Source organism: Sciurus vulgaris, assembly GCF_902686455.1.
Source record: "Sciurus vulgaris genome assembly, chromosome: 1".
NCBI classification, from domain to species: Eukaryota; Metazoa; Chordata; class Mammalia; order Rodentia; family Sciuridae; genus Sciurus; species Sciurus vulgaris.
The window spans coordinates 196923487-196945001 of NC_136461.1; the positions used below are offsets into that span (position 1 = coordinate 196923487).

Consider the following 21515-nt stretch of genomic DNA (forward strand, 5'->3'; position numbering starts at 1 on the left):
CCTTAAAATTCTGTCTTTATTTTGTATGTTAGGCATTTTCATTATAATGTGCCTTGGTGTGGGTCTGTTGTAATTTTGTGTATTTGGAGTCCTATAAGCCTCTTGAACTTGATTTTCCATTTCATTCTGCAGATTTGGGAAATTTTCTGATAATGTTTCATTGAATAGATTGTTCATTCCTTTGGTTTGTTTCTCTAAGCCTTCCTCAATCCCAATAATTCTTAAATTTGGCCTTTTCATGATATCCCATAATTCTTGTAGATTCTGTTCATGATTTCTTACCATCTTCTCTGTTTGTTCAACTTTGTTTTCAAGGTTAAATATTTTGTCTTCAATGTCTGAGGTTCTGTCTTCCAGGTGTTCTGTCCTACTGGATATGCTTTCTATGGAGTTCTTAATTTGGTTTATTGTTTCCTTCATGTCAAGGATTTCTGTTTGTTTGTTTTTTTTCAATATCTCTAACTCTTTATTGAAATGATCTTTTGCTTCCTGTATTTGCTCTTTTAACTGTCGATTGGTGCGATCATTCAATGCCTGCATTTGCTCTTTTATCTCATCGTTTGCTTCCCTGATCATTTTAATTATGTAGAATCTGAACTCCTTTTCTGTCATTTCTTCTGCCATGCTGTCATTGGGTTTTATTGATGTAACATCTAGATTTGTTTGCAGCATTTTCTTTCCTTGTTTTCTCATATTGTTCAGGTATCAGTGGACCGCTGAGATATTGCAGATTTCCTTTATTGACTTACAATGTCCTTGAAGATTTCTATATATATCCCCTCTTAGCCTTCAGTAGGCTGAAGTCTTGGAAGAAGTTGGTAACGTGGTGCTCCACAAGGAATCTGCCTCTCTAGGAGTGGTGGCCTTCAGGTGGGGTATATTCCCTGCTAGTGGGCAGAGGTGCCTCCACTTGTTGACCAATGGTCATCCAAAGGGGAACTTGTCTGCGGGCTGAGGCCAGGCCTGTTTGGGCCTGTGTCTCTGGTTTTACCGTCCTTGTGGGGAAACCTCACCCGGCAGGGAAGACTCACCCGGTGGGGAGGTCTCACTGGTCAGTTCCCTCCTAGAGGTTCCCCTCAATTTACAGCTACCGCCTGGGCTGGGCTGCCTTCCTCTGCAAAGTTCCCAGGGGCCCTGCCCTACCTCCTGGGCCTGGGAGCCTCACCCTTCGCAGATGAATCTCCTTAGGCTGCCCCTCTTCAGAAAATCTGCCCGCAGTCCTGGAACTTTCGCTCCGCCCCTAAGCCTGTCTCTGTGCGGCTCTTCCACCAAGAAGCCTCCTAGATCCTGGGACCCTGCTCTGCACCTAATCGCCTGGCTATGCGGCCCCTCCTCTGAGCAGCCACCTGGGGCCCCGTACAATCGCTCTGAGTCCCAGAGACTCACCACACACCTCTTCCTCCAGACAGCCGCCCAGTATTCCGGTGCGGTCACTGGGAGTCCAAGCAACTCACTGTGTGCCTCCTCCTCCCACCAACCACCCGTAGCCCGGGGCAGTCAATCACTCTGAGTCGAAGTGACCCTCCCCGTTCCTCCTCCTCCTCCAGGTAACCCCCCGGGTGTTCAGGAGCGGTCACTCTAAGTGGCTCTGAATCCACGTGACCCACTGCACACGTCCTCTGGGCAACCGCCCGGAGCTCTGGTGCGGCCACCGGAGACCAAGCGACCCACTGCACTCCTCCTCCAGGCAGCCCCCCTGTGTTCAGGAGCTGTCACTTTAAGTCCAAACAACTCACCAATCGCCTCGTCCTCTGAGCAGCCGCCTGGAGCTCTAATGCAGTCACTGTGAGTCCACACGACCTGCCGCGCTCTTCCTCCTCCTCCTCAGGGCAGGCCCCGGTGTTCAGAAGTGGTCTGAGTCCAAACAGCTCGCCATGCAGCCCCTCCTCTGGCAACCGCCTGTAGCTCTGGTGTAGCCACTATGAATCCAAGCGGCCGCGCTCCTTCTCCTCCACCTCCTCCTCCTACTCCTCAGGGCAGGCCCAGGTGTTCAGAAGCCGTCGCTCTAAGTCCAAACAGTTCGCCATGCAGCCCCTCCTCTGGCAATTGCCTGTAGCTCTGGTGCAGTCACTCCGAATCCAAGCGGCCGCGCTCCTCCTCCTCCTCCTCAGGGCAGGCCCCGGTGTTCTGAGTCCACACAGCTCTCCTCGCCACTCCTGCCTTGGGCTGCCGCCGGAGCCCCAGTGGTTGCTCCGAGTCCCAGCGCTGTGCCGAGCGGACTCCTTTTCGGTGCTCCCAGTTGTCCGAGTTCACTGCTCCAGCGGGGGGAGGGGCGTCTCGCCGGCAGCTCTACTTCACAAGTTCCCTGCGTTCCGGGACTACCGTCCCATCCGGGACGCCTCCCCAATGGGAGAGACTCACCGGGCTGCTTTGAGTTGGTTCCAAGTCTCTCAATTTCTCCTCTTTTGAATCCTGAGTCCTGGAGCAACATGAAATGCAGCCACCCTCTCGGCCGCCATCTTGAAACTCCTGCATTTTCAAACTGAAGATCATTTCCTTTATTTTTTAAAATCGCTATGTTATGCATTGAACTTGATGTTTTGTTATTGATCACCCAAGGTCTCCCCCTCTTTCCTACTCTTTTTTGTTAGTGTGTTGCCCTGGCACAGTAAGGATGCTTTTCAATCTCTGCTCAGATCCTAGGAGGGCTTTTGCCCAAGTCTTATGGCATGGCAGTGGGTTATGCCCAAGGGTGATGATGGCTGAGACAGCTGGGCAAATACTCTGTTATGTAAGAGACCTTGATTTGAGTTTTCTTACTACAGCCCATAGGCTATGTGACTTTAGTGCAAAGTATTGAAATACTCTGAACCATTTTTTCTTCCATAAAATGGGTATAATTATGTCTTCCCCACGGAGCTATTATAAAGCTCAAATAAGATGATACGTGCAAATTACTTGGTACATAGCAAGTAAGTGTTCAATAGATATTAGTAATTATTTATTTAACTAATTGAAAGAAAATGAAGAAAGGCAAGGTTGTTAATGTATCAGAGAAAGTAAGGGAGACCAACTGATGAATTAAATAACAAGTCAAATTTCAGAAAAGCTTCTACTTCCTGAATGAAATGAAATGCTAAATTTCAGAAACATTAAGCCTGATAGTCTTAAGTTTTGAACTTCAAACTAAAGAAAAAAAGTGGCACAAGTGTAAGAAAGGAGAGGTCCAATAATTTCTATCAAGCTTTTTTTTTTTTAATTGATAAGGCCAACACATGATACAAACATGACAGTGGTAGTATCATAGTATTCATTTTTACCCATTGTTTTAGTAAGCTTTGTCACTGCTGGGACTAAAAGGACCCGACCAGAAAAACTATAAGGACAAAAGATTTTTTTAGTGGCTCACAGTTTCAGAGGTCTTGGTCTATAAATGGCTGGCTCCATTTCTCAGGGCTTGAGGTAAGGCAGAACATCATGGCAGAAGAGTGTGGCATAGCAATAGGGCTCACATGCTGATTAGGAAGAATATAGAGAAGTCTCCACTTGCCAGATACAAATATATACCCAAAGCCACACCCCTAATGCCCACCTCCTCCAGCCATACCCTACCACTTCAGTTACCACTCAGTTAATCCCTATCAGGGGATTAAATCACTGATTGGGTTAAGACTCTCACAACCCAACCATTTCTCCTCTGAACCTTCTTACATTGTCTCACATGTGAGCTTTTGGGGGACACCTCACATCCAGACCATAACACCCATGGCTATAATTCTTGTTTTTTATTTTGGAATCCATTTTTAAATTGACAATTGAAACATGCTTTGTATGAAGGCAAGTCATTTTGGTTGAAGGAGCTTGATAACTCTTATTTGTCCTGAAAAGTAACAATTTTATGTTCAATAGCCTCCTTCTGATCTTGGGAGGTCTGTGATCTGGAAGAGTTGACTTTCTGTATGGCCCAGGAGGTGGCTCTTTCTTCTGTAGCTCTGGAGTAGAGGACCAGGTGGCATCTGTTAGCCTCTCAGAGGTATATAGTTTCATCAACCATATAAAGCAGAGAATAAAATCACTCTAAACAAAGGTTATGAGGTATAAATAAGTTAATGTGTATGAAATAGTAATTGAGATTTATTGTTGTCACTGCCCGGTGCGTTCTAGGAGGTGCTGAACCAGCCCTCTTTGGGAAGACTAATCATTCGTGCTATTGAGCCATGGAACAAACTTTCTCATCGCACCAAGAGTCAAAGTCCAGATAGTCATATGAGGGATTTTTACAAAAATTTACATGGGGTGCAGATTTGTGAAAACTCTTGAGAGGAGATGCAGAATCAGCCTTATTGATTGCTCTCTTTGGGGCCACCACCAAAGTGCTAGGCTCATGGTTTGTGCTCGGTAAATATCTGCTGAAAGAGTGAAAGTCCCCCCACTAATGATCACTTCGTATTCTTTGTTTTAACATTACTCCTGTCTTGTTTTCAATATGTAACTTGTTTTATTTCAAGATATATTTGCTTGTCTTTATGTTGTTTTAGAATGGAGCTTTTGATGTTAAACTGACATAGCCACTCACTATTCTTTCTGTTCCTGTGTATTTATTGAAGAGTAGGGCATAGAGACTATTAATATGATTTCCATTCTTAGAGTAGTTTTCCCTCAGGTTTAGTCATTTTTATGTTTTCTTATTTCAGTAAGTATTTTAATTGCTGTAGTCCTTTTTAGAAGGAGATGTCTTATATGTAGAATATTCCCATGGGATTATAGCACCAAAAACCTCATAGCAGTAGTTGCTTCTGGGAGAGAGTTTGGGAATTGGAGATACCACATTATTGTATTGTTGGAATTTTTTAACCATATACTTTATTAATTTTAAGATATTTTTCTAAAGTGAGTGGGAAAATCCTGTGATTCAGCAGATGCTAGCTTAAATGAAATAGAAGATTTGTACTGGCAGTGCTATAAAGTACAGCTAATACCGCATATCCTTTTGTTAATTTTGCTTCTTTGTGTTTGAGGCACCATGCTGAATGTGTTGCCAACACTCTTAGTAATTGTATGAGGTTTTAAGCTCATTCCCTTTTATCTTTGCTTCCACAAATTCATGTGAGAACTTTGGTATTGAATAGAGTCAAAGCCAAACTCTATTCCTCAAGCCTTTGACCTCACTGGAGAGAAGACTTGAGTACCACCACGGACTTGAATTCCAGAGAGAAAATGGTAGCCACCGAAATTATGTTGGATGGGGAATTCTGTATAAATATTTCTTGCTGCCTTGAATTCACTCTTTCTTTCCAATCTACCAGGGAAAAATGGGTAAGAAGAATATAGAAAAGTCACTTAGTTTAATAAAAGACAGACCTGACCTTGAAGATTAAGGAATCTGTAGATGCCCAATTTCCTTGGATAACTGGCAGATCTATGATTTTATGAATTTAATTAATCGTAGAGTCAGTTTTTCTTTCACTTTTCCTCTCTCTCTTAAAAGTAATTTTTAGGAGAACCCCTGTAGTTGAGAATTAGCATATTCATTACTCCTTAACTTGTATGAGATGTGTTTTTTATTTTTGTGTAGTAGTACAGACACTGGCATGTTAACTTTAAGTCACACCTGAGGTTAGCCGTAACTCCACCACTGACTAACTCTGCGACTTAGCCTGTGTGTGTGTCACATTCCTTATCTCCACAATATGTGTAATTATGCCCAATCCACGCTCCTGTGACAAAGGACTACATGAGGACTCATGTTCAAAGTGCCTAGTACACAGTTCTCCGTGAGTCTGTGCCTTAGAAATTTATGCCTTTCTCTATTCATTCTCAGTGTTTTGTTTGACCATTTTAACTCTGAATTAGTCCCGATGGAGGAGAGTAGAGAGGCATGAGTAGCCCCTACTCCAGTCTGGGGAGCAGCTGAGCACCACTTATTCATCCCTGCACTACCCAGTTCACATTAGCTCTCACTCACCTGCTGCACTTTACCTGCCCTCTGTGGCAGTATTGGCAGTATTAGCTCCTCCTCCTCCTTGCTTCAAAGCATTTCCCCCTCTGCCTGACTTGGACTAAGTACTCAACAAGCATTTACAAGGTCAGTAAGTTCCTGACCTTGGGGAGGAATGTGGTGATTACAAAGCCTCTCAGTGAGCATTGTAGTCTCATGAGTTCAACTTGGTGCTTGGAAAGTTAGTACAAACAGCACTTGATACTTTTTAGATCCAAGGGCAAAATGCTTTCAATATTCAGACTAATTATATTTGCAGATTGGTTACCAATTTTGTGATAATCATAGTGACAGATAATATTTCATTCATGCTTACCATGCACCAGACCCTGTGCCTATCATTTTACCTACATGTATCCCTCTTAGTTCTCATATCAACATGGTGAACTAGGTACTATAATTATACCCATTGTACAGATGAGAGAACAGACTCTATGACTTGCTAAAGATTACAAGGCCAGCAAATAAAATAGCCCCATTGGAATGAAACCTGACTCCAGAGCTGCCTTTTCAGTTATTATGTTATACCACTTCCCTCTCAGTGTTATTATGATAAGAGAATTGTGTGGGCGGGTAAAGATGTTTATAGAGGTGAAGATTTCTTGAGAATTTCTCCCATAGTCGCTGTGTCTGTAAAGAAACCAGCTGCTTACTAGCCTGTGGCATACACTGTTACACTCTCTACCATCACTGCCAGTGGGAGGCAATTATAAAATGTAGATTTAGTTTAATTTTACCACAGTAATATCTGTGTGGAGAAATAATTATAACTTTAAAGCTCAGTGTAGTGAGAAATAACCAAGTTTCTATTAAATATTGCTCAAGCAGTGAGTAAGTCATTAAATTCAACTCCTGATGAGTGTATAATGATTGTTTAATATCAGGTTGCCAGGAAACACATACGCGTGTACACACACACTCACACATAGAGGTAGGTGTGTACATAGGTATATGTTGCTCGAGATAATTGGAGCTGAATTTTCAGAGCGGAAGTATTTTAGGTTTTTTTTTTTTAGTTTTTTGGGTGGGGAGGGATTGAAGTTGTGATTCATACTGCCGTTTATTTGAATTTATCCAAAAAGAATAAATATCTTATTCATAAAATATAGAAGAATCAGGTTCTAATTTGAAGAGATTAGAAAATATTTATTCTCTATGTCAGAAAATAAGATTTCCTACTATATGACCCTATTATTCTAAGAAATTTCAAATATAATCAGGCAGCGCCTGCCTTCTTTCCTTCCTTCCTCCTTGCAAAATGGTTATATGTACTTTATGACGTTTAATGCTTATCAGATTCTTCTGAGTATATGAGTCATGTTGAATTGGAGTTAGCAACCCTTAAGAACACTAAATGTCTGCTTTGTCTTAGCCTGGTAGTTCACTCATAAAATACATGGCGTTGAATTTAATCAACTATATCTAATTGGTGGTGGCCATGTTCAGACATGCCCACCCATGGTTTTTAGAATGAAAAACACCAATTCTGCAATTTGTATTTGTTTAGGACAGAATATCAGGAAGTAGCCTGGTCATTGGCAAAGCTGTACAATTGAATCAGAGACATAAAGATGGATGAAGGAATAAGTAGGTGAAGTTTGTCATGAAGGTATGTCTTCCTAGTGTGTGTATGCACATACATGTCCTAGTTGTGCGGAAGTTTTATGGATCATAAGACATGAAGTATTTGGTTCTGTCCATAATTAGGCAATTATGGACAATTCTGAAAAGAACCATGAACTGATATCATAGGAGACAGCAGAGAAAAGAAAGCCATCTGGAAATGTGGAGGTGGCATGGAGAGAGAGAGATGTATGTGACTACTGTGCTGAGGGAAGAGGGAGAAAGAGTCCTTGTTTTCATGTCAGGTTCACTGAAGGCAGTTTGCTTAAAGACCTGGAGGACCATTTGAGATCTTAGTGGCTCTCAGTACTGTATATTGAAGACCTATCTTACCTCTGCTTCCAAAACCTCAGGGCTGGCCCTCAGGAAAGGGGCCTTCTCTCCCAGTGTGCACCATGAGCTGCTGGCAGTGGGACAGCAGAGGTTGTGGAAGAGCCCTATTTAGATAGTTGGGCAAGAAACTACCACTTACAGTCCCTTACCAGTCTGGCTGCTGGTATGGAAGAGAAGTTTATTTGGTCTGTTGATCCAACATTGGCCCACCTGTAGTTGAAGATGCCAGGATAAAAAATCTTCTCCTCCACCTGCTATTGCTTTTTAGCCTGTGGCCTGGAAAAACATATAGAACAAAAAAGGTGTGAATAGACCCTCGACAGTGTTGGAACTGGTGCTAGATAAACGGTCATGTGTTCATGCTGTGCTACATGAGAATAACTGTATTGGTACAGGCCTGCTACTTACTTACTTCCTACGTGTTTTAGTCACAAAGGGCCTGCAGTTTGGCTTACCTGAGTCTATCTTGGTAAAAATAGCTGGTTTGTCTCCTCTCTTTCCTATCTCAAGATCTCTTCCCCTCCCCTTCCACATTCAAGACGACCAGCATTGATTGGTACTATTTTGCCTTCATACTTCCATATTTGTTCCTGCTTCAGCCAGCCTTTCTCTCATTGATCTCATAAATTTTAAGCTGAATTTGATTACAGCACCTAATCACCCATTTTTTGCTTAATTTCGTACTGATTATATACCTTTAATGCCTGTTCAACACTTCAGAAGAATAATAATAGTGACAATACTGCTATTAGTGCATTTTGACATTGAGTAACATATGACGTGTCTAATGAATAGTGTGGCTGCTTAGATTGCATAATTATAGGTTTGTTTGACTTTAGGAAAATCATATGCAGGCCACCTTCATCTATAGAAACTTCTCAAATTGTGTAAATGTCAGAGCACTTCAGTCTAAAAAGAAACCCTCCATCAGTGATTATCATTCTTTATCTTTCTAGAATTTGCTACTTAATAGGAAAAAACAAACCGGAAACCAACTTTAAAGGATGGATTTAATCCTATGGCTCTTCCTGGTGTTTCTAAGTTCTTCAGGGAATATTGTCATTAGCCCACAGTGGTTTGGGCCAGTGTTTGCGAAAATGCTCAGTAGGTCTATTGGCTACTGACAGGTTTGTAGAACAGCCCCTGCACAGACACATTTACAGAAAGAGCTAGAACTGTAAAATGTAGATCAGGGATTATTGTTGTCCTCTGGACTTGATTTGTTGGGATTGGGAGTGGTGGTCATAGTTTAGCTTGTCATTGTACTAATTTTTCAGAGCAGTTTCTTAGTGTCGCAGATGGTAGGTCTCCCAGAGTCCCCCAAGACCCCTCCATGAGACTTCTGTATGTATGTATTGGCTTGTAAATGAATGTTCAGATATGTCACATAGGTTCATTTGATGAACAAAAGCAAAGACTGACTCTAATAAAGAAATACTCATAGAATGGCATATTGAAGAAATTTGATTTCCTGACCTTACCGGACTGCCCTTGTCTTGGGGAGGAGAGTCAAAGATGTGGATAATAAAAAATGATTTTTGACTCCAAACTTTACTTAGAAATATCTCTGCCACTTGATTCCTTCCAGAATTCTTCCCTTCTCCTCCACCATTTCTCTGAGGCCACCCTTTATTACTGCTTGGCAATCAGTTGGTAGCTTCTTTTACTCTCTGTGGTTGTTAGTGCTCTTGGCCTATTGCATCTTTGACCTTTGAGCAGCTGGTCTTGGCTGTTTTTCTCCTAGCATTCAGTGGGTGACTTGGTTGCTTTTGTGGTGCTTCAGGTGAGCTCTACAGATACGAAAGGGCAGTCTTTTCACCCATAAAAACTTACTGTTCTTCTAAAAGGAGAAAAAGTATTTCTTTTGGTTTTCAGTTTCCTCTACTTAGGGAATTTGCAAAGAGCTTTCCAGGACCAGGTGATTGCTCTTGAGTGGCATTGTTCGCTGTCCTGCCTAGAAGGGTTGTTTTGTTTTAAGGCATGCCATGGAGTTGAACTGAAGCTCAGAGCCTCAGGGCCATTGACTTTCTCCTGAGTATTGGCTCCCTGGATATTCCTGGAGGAGTTGGAGGTGCTTGTCCTTATTGTGCAACACCTTTTTGCACAAGTGAGCAAATGTACAAACTTTGTGTAGAAAACCTGAATTAGAGGCTTGGCTCTGCTGCCTGCTACCTTTGTGGCCTTGAGCAAGTCGCTTTGGTTTTCCCATATGTAAAGTACCTGTAAAACTACCTTTCTCTTAATGTTGCTTCAAGATGTAACGCGAATATGGTGTTCTCAGCATAGTGCTGGCACATAATAAAGTGTTTGTTATTTGCTGGCTATAGTTATTTACATATGCATGTATGTATATTAAATCTTATCATTGTGGTCACTTCCCATGCTTTGTCATCTGCACCAAACTTCTCTAATGCCAGGCATGCATAGTTGAGGTACAGTAATGCTTTACTCTCTACAATCATCATTCTGAGCATTGTGACATCTTTTGTGTGTTTCTGTTTCCCCCATTCCCCAGTGCTGGTACCACCTTTTTTTTCTCATGAAAAAGTCACAATGAAAATATGACTTATATTGCAAGTTCTCTTTACATTTTAATTCAGTTGAATCTAAGGCAGGACAATTTATTGTTGGTAACAGTTTAATTTTCAAATTTATGTAATAATGGCCTCAGAAGAATATTAAAGCAAGATTAACTCTATAATTCTTTGTTGGATCCCAAGAACACTAAGACATTGTTCTTACCCTCAAATGGATTAAAATCTGGACAAATGAGACAAATACTGACAAGAAAGTCAAGATTGTTCATGGTACCCAAATGAAGTGTAGGTTTTAAGGTAAATTAAGCAAAGGTTAATTTCTAGCTTGGTATAATTTCAAAGCAAGTGGGCCTTGGGCTCAGACCTGGAAAGATGTGTAGGATGGAATTTGGTGCAGATTCTCAGGAAGGTCCTTTGGAAGAACTGGGAGCATGTTGATAGTAGGAATGCCTACTTCAGATCAAGCAGCAGGAAGCCTCTGAGACTGTTCAGTCCCTATACTCCGGGGTTGGGATCGCATTCCCCAGCCACTTTTTAGTAAAGGGCCAACTCTGCCTGTGTTTATTTACGTGTTTATCTGCCCCCCTACCCCCACCCCAAGTCTCCAAGGGTTTGTGGGACACTGTCTTTTTTATGCAACACTACACTTTCTTTCCCCACCTCAGTTCTTCTGTAGAGCAACACACAGGTTCCCTATGCCTTCCCTAGCCTATTGTTTCTGAAACATGCACACAAACCAGCTTTTGAAAAAGAGGCTGTGGGCTGTGCTGTGATTCTCAGTTCTTTTTAGGGTTACCTTCCTGGTGCTCCCTGGTGTTTAGTTTCCCGTGTTGCCTCAGGTTGGACTGTTCTTTACCTGTGTTCTTCAGCTGATCCCAACACTCATGGAGCCTGGAGTCTTAGCCGAGCTTGGCCGTGGGCCACAGTTGGCCTCTAAAGGTTCTTTAGGCTCCATGTCATGAAACCCTGCCACAGCCATTGCTCCTTTTCTCCTTTGCAGGAAGATCTCTTTGGCCTTGTATTTTAAATTGCTTCTTGTTTCAGGACCTGATAGCATCTGTGAGACCTTGTTAATGAAAGTCATCAACCCCTTTGTTTTATTTCATAAATCCTTTTATAGCATTTTGAAAGTCTCAGGCACATTCTGAGTGCTTTAGAAAATTAATTCATTTAGTCCACAGGGAGATTACCAACAATATGGTTTTAGCCCCCAAATTTGATTTCTTATACTTTAGACTTTTGCCCCCAATAGATCCTTTTGTTGATTTTGTTTAATTTGGAAGTCTCTCTGATATTAGATTTTTGAAAAAAGTACTTTTAAGTTCTTAGTCTTTACTCAGATTACTAGCTTTACTCATTCTCGGGTCCCAGTTTCAAAATTTAATACCTAATACCCACAAAATGCACCAGTTCCACTAAGGAAAAAAACAAAAACAAAAACAAAAAAACAGCTTTCTTTTAATTAGATATGACTTTGTGAAACAGGAGCTTTTTTTAAAAAAATTATTTTAAATAAATGGAAAAAAATAAACTTTAGTTCAACCAAAAACTTCTAATCCATTTTACTGAAATGTAACTAAATGTAGTAAATGCCTATAAATATAAGTTGTATATCATTATATTAGGATATAAATGGTCATCTGACAATATGATTTTTAACACTCAGTTTCTGTATATGACCAGTGTATACCTGTTGATACTGACAATATCTGAGCAGCATGTTACCTTTGTTGACATTCAGACATTTTCAAAATGTTGATCCACTGGCTCCAGTGGTCTAATGATGTGACTCGAGACTTTTCTCAAACTTTATTTTGTTAGAAATGTATTAATTTGGTGATAGAAATACAAATTTTTCTTATATCAACACCCCATGCCCCAAAGAAAAACTCACTGAGCTATACATACAGTCTCTGAAGTCTGGATATTAAAAATCTAAGGTATTCTACTAGAAGTACATAAATCTGGGAGATGTTGTATGACTGTGCTTATATTTGACTGTTATAAAATTAAAGCACAATTCAAAAGTCTCAGAAGATAAATTTTAAAAGCCAAATGTGAATAAATTTTACATTTCTCCATGACTGTGGGATGATCTGTGATATTGTTCCTCAGAGCAGATAAGAAACACTAACATTTATGTGAGCTAAGGTATCTGAAGGGAGAGTGTGAATATATACATTCCCAAAGATGATTTAAGTGATTCAACTTTATTTTCATTCAGGTTTTTTAATGTTCACATTCCTGTAATCCTGTGTTTTCTATCATTTCCTGATCTGTTAAGTTATGTATTTATTTGAGAGCAGGGAGAGGAACAGCTTAAAAGCACTTTTGAGAACATTGCCTTGCTTTTCCAACTTCCAGTCACTTTCCATTGTCTCCTGTTCTTGAGGATGTTTTTATTTTTTTAAATTTGGAAATGTAGTTGCTTTGTACTATGATTGGTTATTGCAATAACTGGAACATTTGTGGGTCCGTTTCTATTGATTAACTTTTGGTGGCTTGTTTTCTTATCTGTTTTGGAGTCTGTAAGGCTTTTTGTTTTATTTTTGTTTTAACTTTTTCCCTTGTGATCTCCTCAGTATCCTTAAAAATTATTCCTGGGGATTATTTGACCCCTACTATGAGAGTGTCTTCTCCAGAGACCTGTGACTATCACAGACCTGTGAGTACTATCAGTCTGAGACCACTCTGCACCAAGATCAGAGCATAGGGTCCTAGGGCCACTCAGGTTAGGGGATCCCAGGATACACATGCAGGAGGGCTAGCTTGTGGACAGTTTTTCAGAAACAGGTTCTTTCCCCCTTCTCTTTCTCCTTCTTCTGCTTAATGGGCAAGGTGAATCTCCCTGCAGTCCCAGTGAGCAGGGCAAGGTTGCTTCTGGTTCACCTTTATACTGAGGAGCAGGGATCGCAGCTTACTGGGACTTAGGTATCCTGTTGCCCTACTTCTCTTTTTTAGTTTTCCCTACCTTTTTCCCTGGTTATTTCTTACTACTGTGGGACTCTTTTTTGTTTTTAAGAAAATTTTTTTCCTTTCTTTCTGATATTTGCATTCGTTTTCAATAGAATTGATCCAAATAATCCAGCCCATTGTTATGAGCAGTGGAAATCTTCCTTATGTGATCTTTAACAGTCCTGTGAGATTTATGTAGTAGATATATGACTGGGCTGCTTTAAGGGATGAGGGAACTGAGGCTGAGAGAGGTGTCTTGATTTATGATCATAAAGTAAGTGACTTGGAGGGACCTCCTGAGAACAATCTGTTTTTCATTCCATTCCCCAAACTGCCTTTGAGCTTTTTTTCTTCTGTGTATTATTAGAATTTTGAATGAAGCAGGCCGGTATTGAGGAGGTTTTTAAAAAATATGTAATACTTTTACAAAATTGATAAAGATTATATTGTAACTTTTTCCAGATAGATATAGTATTTTAAGAAGAAAATAATTGCAATCTCTTTTCTCTTTCAGCTGAAGTGAGTAGTGAATATAGTATGGACAAGGCCATGGTTGAATTTGCTATAATGGATCGGGACCTAAACCATTATGTTAAGGCTGTTCAATCTACAATAAATCATGTAAGTGTATGCTACTTACTTTGTTATTTTGGGTTATAGCTCCTCTGACCTAGAAATAGAAACACAAAATAAGAATTCTTTTCTAACCTTTAATATTTCCTTATCTTATTGTATCAGCTATTAATTTCCTCTTAATCAGGAGGTCTCATAAAATAGGAATCTTAAATATTTTCCCAGCTAGTCTGTGGATGTTAATTAGCATATTAAATCCACCTTAGATTCTCTTGCATTTTTTATATCACAATTTTTCGTGTAAGCCCTCTGTTTTTTTTTTTTAATATTTTTAGTTGTAGATGGACATGATACCTTTATTTTTTTTTTAATGTGGTGCTGAGAATCAAACCCAGTGCCTCACACGTGGCTAGGCACGCGCTCTACCACTGAGCCACAATCCCAGCCCAGTGTAAGCCCTCTTTGAATGTGAGATTTTTGACTTTTAACAAAATGTTAAAAACTCTATACAGCTTGTTTTTATTGCTGTCTTTGCTTAGACATATAATTTAGACCAGGTTTAGTTACTCATTAGCTGTAGCTAATATACCATCTATTGCAAAATTCTTATAATCAGATAATATGGAAAAGTTTTAGAGCAAGTATAAAAATGAAGGAGGTTAGCATTTCTTTTTTTCCAGAAGCCAAACTTATCTTTGTTGACTCCAGCTGTCACAGGAACTGCACATAAGGCAGTTAAGGTGGGAACATAGCAACATCCTTTTTAGTACTACTGTGTTGAGTAAGAAATGAGCAATATGATTGCAGTAATGTTTCTGAGAAGCCCTTTGTCCTCTGAGCAGTGGAAACTCCCTGTTGAACTGATTTCATATACCTGTGTAATACGGTGTCTTGTACTTCTGGTTTCTTTATTTGCCTTTTCTTACTTATAACTGTGGGAAAATTTCAAAAACCAAATATTTAACAAGATCAACTAGTGTTCAGTGCAAGATTAATGTTCAGTGTTGTTTACTACATATGCCCATGGAAATGAGCATTATATAGTTATATGACATTTTTTTCCCAAATGACTAGTGTTTATTCAGTGTAATATTTGAATAACTTTTATAATATCTGTTTATATCTAAGCAATAAACTCATTCAGCTTGTAGAATTCTAATGTTTCAGGCCACTGTGACTTTTGGTCCTAGTCCTATGAATATTTCTCTCATAGAAAAATACGAAATGACATTCTGTTGACATCATATTTGAAATGAATAACAAAGCACTCAGCCTAAAGGTTTTTATTATAACTGAGTCCTAGAATCAGTCAGTTCCCACTCTTAAGATGTCTGATTGCACAGGTCAGGAGCAGGGTTAGGGCACTAGTATGTTTTAGAAACTTCATTTTGTTTCCAAGGTTGAAAACTACTAACTTAAAAAAAAATGACTGATTTTGTATAATAAATTGTTTGCTGCCAAAGATCAGAGTCAGGCCTGTTATATGGATCAATCTTGCTTTGACCCTTACATTCTATGAAGGTTATTTGATAACTGTCTTTAACTTTCATACTGTGTCAATGTAACAGCAAGTGTATATTATTGATTTAAAAAAATGAGACTTGGGAGTCAGAGAACTTAATGTCAACATTTTTTTTTCTACTAACCTTACAATTCACTGATAGTGAAGGTACTTTTGCAATAAGAATTGAACTCTTCCCCCATCAAGCACCTGAGTACACTCAGAAAAGTTAAACTCAAAGAAATCCCCCACCCTCACCTATCTTTAGCATTTCTTTCATTTTGAGATCTCATCCTATTACTCTCACCTTCCTCATCAGGGAAACTTGTACTTTGAGTTTTATCCTACTTTTAGCCCTAATTTCATCCTAACCTATTGAGGAAACGGATTTAAAGATTCTGATGCTTGTTGGAAGGTCCCTTGTCTTTCATAGGAGAAAACATGTTTCATTTCCTTTCCTGTTGTCAAATGCTGTGAGAGCTCAATACAAGACCCAGAGTAGTAAATCATTATTTTATAAGGTCTCTAAGACCCGAAACCACTAGGACTCAATGGGAATATAACCATTATTTTGAGGGATATGTTTGATATGACTCTCCATATATGAAGTTATGACCATGACTATCTCATCACTTGTTTTGGTGGGGTATAAAGAATAAATAGCAGCTTGAGATGGACCAGGGTAGAATCTTTCTTTAGAAAAAGCAATGTTCTAGTAATCAGAAACCCTTCAAGCCCTAGTTCTTCTACTTTCTAAGTTAGGAGACTTGCTCAAGAAACTTTAATCTCTTGGAACCTCATGTTCTTCATCTATAAAATCTTTGACCTGCCTTTTTCACAAGATTATTATGTGAGTCAGATTAGATAATGTCTATTGAATTACTTTGGCAGTGATAAAATTTGATGGAGCTGTTAGATATTGTGTTATTGCAAACCCAGATTTCCAAACAGAATTTCTTAGAAAGGTGGAACAAATTCTTTCTAAAAACAGGTGCTTTGTTTTGCTTACTTTATTTCAAAGTGCTTTTCTTAGCTTTGGCTTCTGGAATCACAAGGATCAGGGATAAGCTCTTCAAGTCACAGTATGAGGTATTTGTGGTCTCTAGAATGAAGAATGGTTTTAAGTCATGCAATGAAGAAAGAAGGCAGATAATGGGAATCCACATGAGTTCCATTTAACCTTCTGCTCTGTCAGACTTTTGGGAACTGCAGTGCTTCCATTATAGTAGCATTAGACCAAATTCTGATCCACCTTCTGTTTTAATCATCAGTGTTTGATATATAATTTACACAAGCATCTCTTTCCTACTTTCCCCCCTGAATTTTGAAGGTTGTGTATCTCTGAACGGTTTTTGGAAGCCAACCTTGGAACCTTAGAAGTATGGATTAACTTACCAGCAAGTCCCTGAGAAGTTCCTATGGCAGTTCGCAGGGGATCTCAGGTTGCCTTCCTTTGTCCTTTGAGCTATGATATACTACACTGCCTGTGGGTTTGATTTGGAATTGATACTTACTTCAGTACTCTAAAACTTGAAAAACAAACAGACAAACTTTAGGACTGGGTTCCAGCTGGCCTGTTTGTAAAGGGAATATTATATAGTGAGCACTAAAACAAAAATTTCCAAATAGCCTCTAACATTTATAAAAACTTTCAGGATGAATGGGTTATATGGCTTTCAGACCTCCTTAAAAACTTCTCATAGAATCTCAAACAGTTCTATATGAACTGTTTGGTACTTTTCAGTCATAAGACCACACAGGTGATGAAAGTGTTCTGAAAGCTAGAAATGCTACACAGATACATAGTATATCTCTTCTTCCTCTTTCTCTTCTTCCTTCTGCTTGTTGCTTTTATAGTACTGGTAATTGAACCCAGGGACATTTTTCCACTGAGCTACATTCCCAGCCCTTTTTATTTTTTGAGACAAGGTCTTGCTAAAATGCTGAGGTTATCTTTGAACTGGCAATCCCCCTGCCTTACTGCCCCAGTAGCTGGGATTGCAGGTGTGTCCCGCTGCTCCTCAACATTTACTACTTCTGTCACTTACTGTAGGGAAAAACTTTTCTTAGCTTTGTGTTGAGAATGGTGATTTTCTTGACATTAGACTCTGACAGCGTGATGTTCATTGCCTAGCTTTCCAAGCTTTTACAAACATGTTTGAGTACATTGAAGGGACACTGTTGGCTGCCTTTTTGTTCCCAGATGTTTATTGAATAAATATTTACTAGATACTTATGTGCCAAGCACTACTGGGTGCAGGAAATAAGTCAGCTAGCAAGACCCATATAACCTTCACCTTCAGGATGTCTAAATCCTAGAACAGGAGCCAAACATTTAACAAAGAGCAATACAGATGTTATATAATTACTGTTGTTGTATGTTCTACAAGGGGAAAAAAAGGCATTCAGGGACACTTAATAACTCAAGGGCATAATATCTCTTAGGGTGGTTGGGAGGTGCCTTCCTGAGGAAGTGATATTTAGGATGAAGGTGAAATGAGCCTCAACAAGGGTGTAACTTCTTAATGTGATTTTTGCAGGAAATGGGAGCACCTTATTTCTGGTTGTCTTGTGTCTGAGTTTCAGAGTGCCTTGACCAGTCCAAAGACTGAATTTGAGAAAATTAGGGCAGGGAAGGCCTACTTTTATATATGGAAAGTTAAAGTATTATAGAATAGTTGAGTAACCTACCTAATGTTAGTCAACAATTCATTCATTAAGTGCTTACTATGTGCCAGGTGCTATGCCTGGTGGTACAAATAGTGTCACTGGTAAGTTTCAGAATAATTTCATTACTGATATTCTGCTTCTCAAGCAGCATTTACTCTTCCTGAGATGACTTTTTAGTAAGTATTGAGTAAATCCAACGGTAGTCCTGTGTGTTTCTGATTTTTTGTCTGTGAATGTTTGCAACTAAACCTGTAGGTTGTCATGTGGTCTTCAGATTCCTAGAGGTAGGCATGGAGGATGGGTGCCAGTTTAGAAATCCTCAGATCTGTCTTCAGGTGTGTGTTTTTTTTAGATAAGAAATGATTAAAAAAATAAAGTCCAATCACCATCACAGAGGTAGTCCTTGCAGTTTTTTATAATCTTAATTCTGGTAGTGAGAAAGGATTGGAACCATGAAGTTAAATTAAATGAAAAATGGCCTGATGGGTTCCAATTAGTGCCACAAGTTATTACCAATCAACAATAAGATATATATCCTCTTGTATTTTTGATGGCTGTAGTTCAAGAGTTAATTTAAAAAAATAAAGCTTGAGATTTACATTATACCATAGCACACTTTTTTTTCATGATTCTTAATTTAAAATCTTTTAAAAACTTTGAATCAAACAAACTTTAAACTTAAATGACTTTACCTGTGCATTGTTCTTTTAGCATGTGCTGCTCCAGCCTATTATTGGAAAGCCTAGGGAATGTGTGTTTTTTTCATCTTCCTCAAAACCCTCTTTTCTACTACTTACATCTTACAGATTATGTAAGATTTTGAAGCATTTAAATCAGATTGCAGACACATAGTTGTTTTTGTTTTTTAAACCAGTATCTTACAAAGTTTTCCCAGAAGCCTGGTGAGAGAGAATATCTCCCTTCTTGACCAGTGAAGTGCTCGATGGGTCCATTTGTGTGTCTCTCTCTGTTGGATGTGTAATCTCTTCACCGTGTGCCCTCTGGTTGCTACTGTGGTTTTTATTTAATAGGCTCACCTGAGCATAGTATCTGCCCTTTAAAACTAATGTGTTGAGAATTAGAAGAGTAGAAATATACTTCATAGAAAGTATTGAACCTGGCACAGTCTTACATATAATAAAAGTACAAGGCGGGTCAAAGGTATTGTTTACCTCAGCATTGTTGTGCAACTAGTTTTGACTGTTTTGGACATACTACTTCCCTGTGCCCTCTCATCCTTCATCCTTCATCCTTCATCAGTTACTAAGTTGTGCATTTACCTTCTTTAAACTCATCTTAATAGCCATTATTTTAACACACAGTCTTATAGGTTATCTTGTAAGATGGGAGTTTCTATTTTAATTAAACCAAACTTGGGGAGAATTTGTCGTTTAGAAAGCTGATAATATGTTTTCTAGTATCTGAAGGAAGTTTGAGGCCAGAGAATGTAATTTCCTAGATATGATCACCTGCTTACTGAATATTCAGATGCCCCTTGGTCTATCTGTTAAACATTGTGGATCATGAGGTTTATAAAAATTGAGACTTTGGAATTATAAAAATTGAAGCTAGGAGATTCCTGAGCACAGAAAAAGCTACTCTTGTCAGTGAACTAACAAAGAGGTGAGATGACAGGGAAGAGAAATTGGCAAAAAGCTCAGGGAGTCAGATGGCCCAGTCCTGGGCCCTCATGTCCACTGTCTGCCCTGACGTTTACATTTGGCACTCCAGAACAGAGTGCATTCTTTTAATGCCTTTCACATCAAAAATTTTCAAATGAGTCATATCATACATGAGCTTTATTATCTATACAAACATTGCCCAGGTCTGGAAATAATAATTAAAAAAGCCAACTTTAGGTATTCACTCTTCAGCCACTTGGCCCTGGAATGTGTCTGTTCTGTGATTACTGGTGATGAGTTTCTATTTCAGTGCTTTAGACCTCCTGGACAGTTATCCTCAAAGTTGTGTTCAGTAGCATTTTGTCTAGGCCTGGATATAGCATTTCACTAATTGAGTTGCCTCTGAATAAAAGAGCCTAGATATAAAAGCTCTGAGAATTTTGTCTTATAGTGAGAGTGATTTTCACTTAGTTTATAGAAATCTGTTTTATAGGTGTTAAGCATTGAATTTTAATTAGAATTATAAAATGTTTACATTCTAGTAGTCCTTAAAGTGCCTATAGTGTAGCATTTTCAAAAAGTTTGCTCCATGATACTAGTTAATCAGAATGTGAATAAGTATAATAGGAGAATAAGATTTTATGGTCAAATAAGTTTGGGGAATGTTTGATAAAAAGAATTTCCTTAAAGATTCTAATGTCTTTAATAGGCTTTTATACAATAGGGTTCTCCAAAGGAAGAGGATATTTGAAATTTCCTAAACTTGGTTAACTAGAATACTTTCTGGGTTAAGGGAACTGATCTGCAGAGCCCACTTTTGTTCAGTGTTGCTGTATGAAAGTTTCAGCTCCCTAGTTTTACAAAGAAGGAAAGTAAAAAACATGCAGTGACTTCTTGGCTGTCAGAGGCTCTGTTTGAGGCAAACGAGAGCCCTCTGTGGAGAGATGATGGGGAGAGGAGAGAGGGAATGTTTTAGAGGAAGGGAAGGGGGTTGCAGAGGAGGCTGGAGGGTGGGGAAAGCAGCCAGCTTTTACAGAAAACTTTAGAGGGAATGGAGAAGGGGCTTACTGAATGGCAGAAGGGCATGAAAAGTAGACAGACCTTTGAAAACCAAGCTCACCACCACACTCCAGGTAGGCCCAGTAGCCTGGCTAACTACTGGAATAACTGGCATGCTTGTTCTTTAGTACAGCAAACTCTTGGTTTTGCTAACATTGGGCATAGTGTACATATAGTATTGAACCCTAATTTACAGAACTTCTTTAATTTCCTTTCAATATCAACTTTTCACCATAATTGGTAACTATTGAAAAGCTTACAATTTGGACCTTTCCCCATATCTGGCAGTGATATTGAATGGACAACTGCAGAAGAGAGGTGGATGAACAAATTGAACTGGGGAGTGGATCACCAGATATTGAGGTTCACTCTAAGATTAGCACATGTTCAGTGTGGAGTTGAAAGCAGTTGGTTATCAATTTCATAATTAAGTTGTTTGGTTAGTGCCAATAGTAGCCTTCCTCTAGTAGATTACAAAAGCCTCTTGACACACTTGCACAAAACAGCCCACTGTTTTAATTTTAACTGTGAAATAGATGGGAACAACAAAAACACACCTGGGAATTTCAGAATAAGGACAAAGAGTTGTTGCTCAGTTCCTGTCTCTTATGCACTTTAACTCTGAACCTGAGTTTTTTCCTGAATGTAGGGATGACAGTGTAGGTCACAAAACTCTGGGGGAAATGAAAAGTGATAGCATGAAA

The 21515-nt window shown here is 39.3% G+C and overlaps 1 protein-coding gene across 7 annotated transcripts in view; it reads left to right on the forward strand.

The window, feature by feature from the left end:
- NSMCE2 (NSE2 (MMS21) homolog, SMC5-SMC6 complex SUMO ligase) overlaps positions 1 to 21515 on the forward strand; it is a 229827-nt gene that overhangs the window by 42504 nt on the left and 165808 nt on the right. For all 7 annotated transcript variants that reach the window (XM_079137662.1, XM_079137663.1, XM_079137664.1 and 4 more), the window contains exon 3: positions 13901 to 14007. In XM_079137662.1, coding sequence (XP_078993788.1) covers positions 13901 to 14007 — 107 coding nt within the window. The remainder of the gene's footprint in view (positions 1 to 13900; positions 14008 to 21515) is intronic.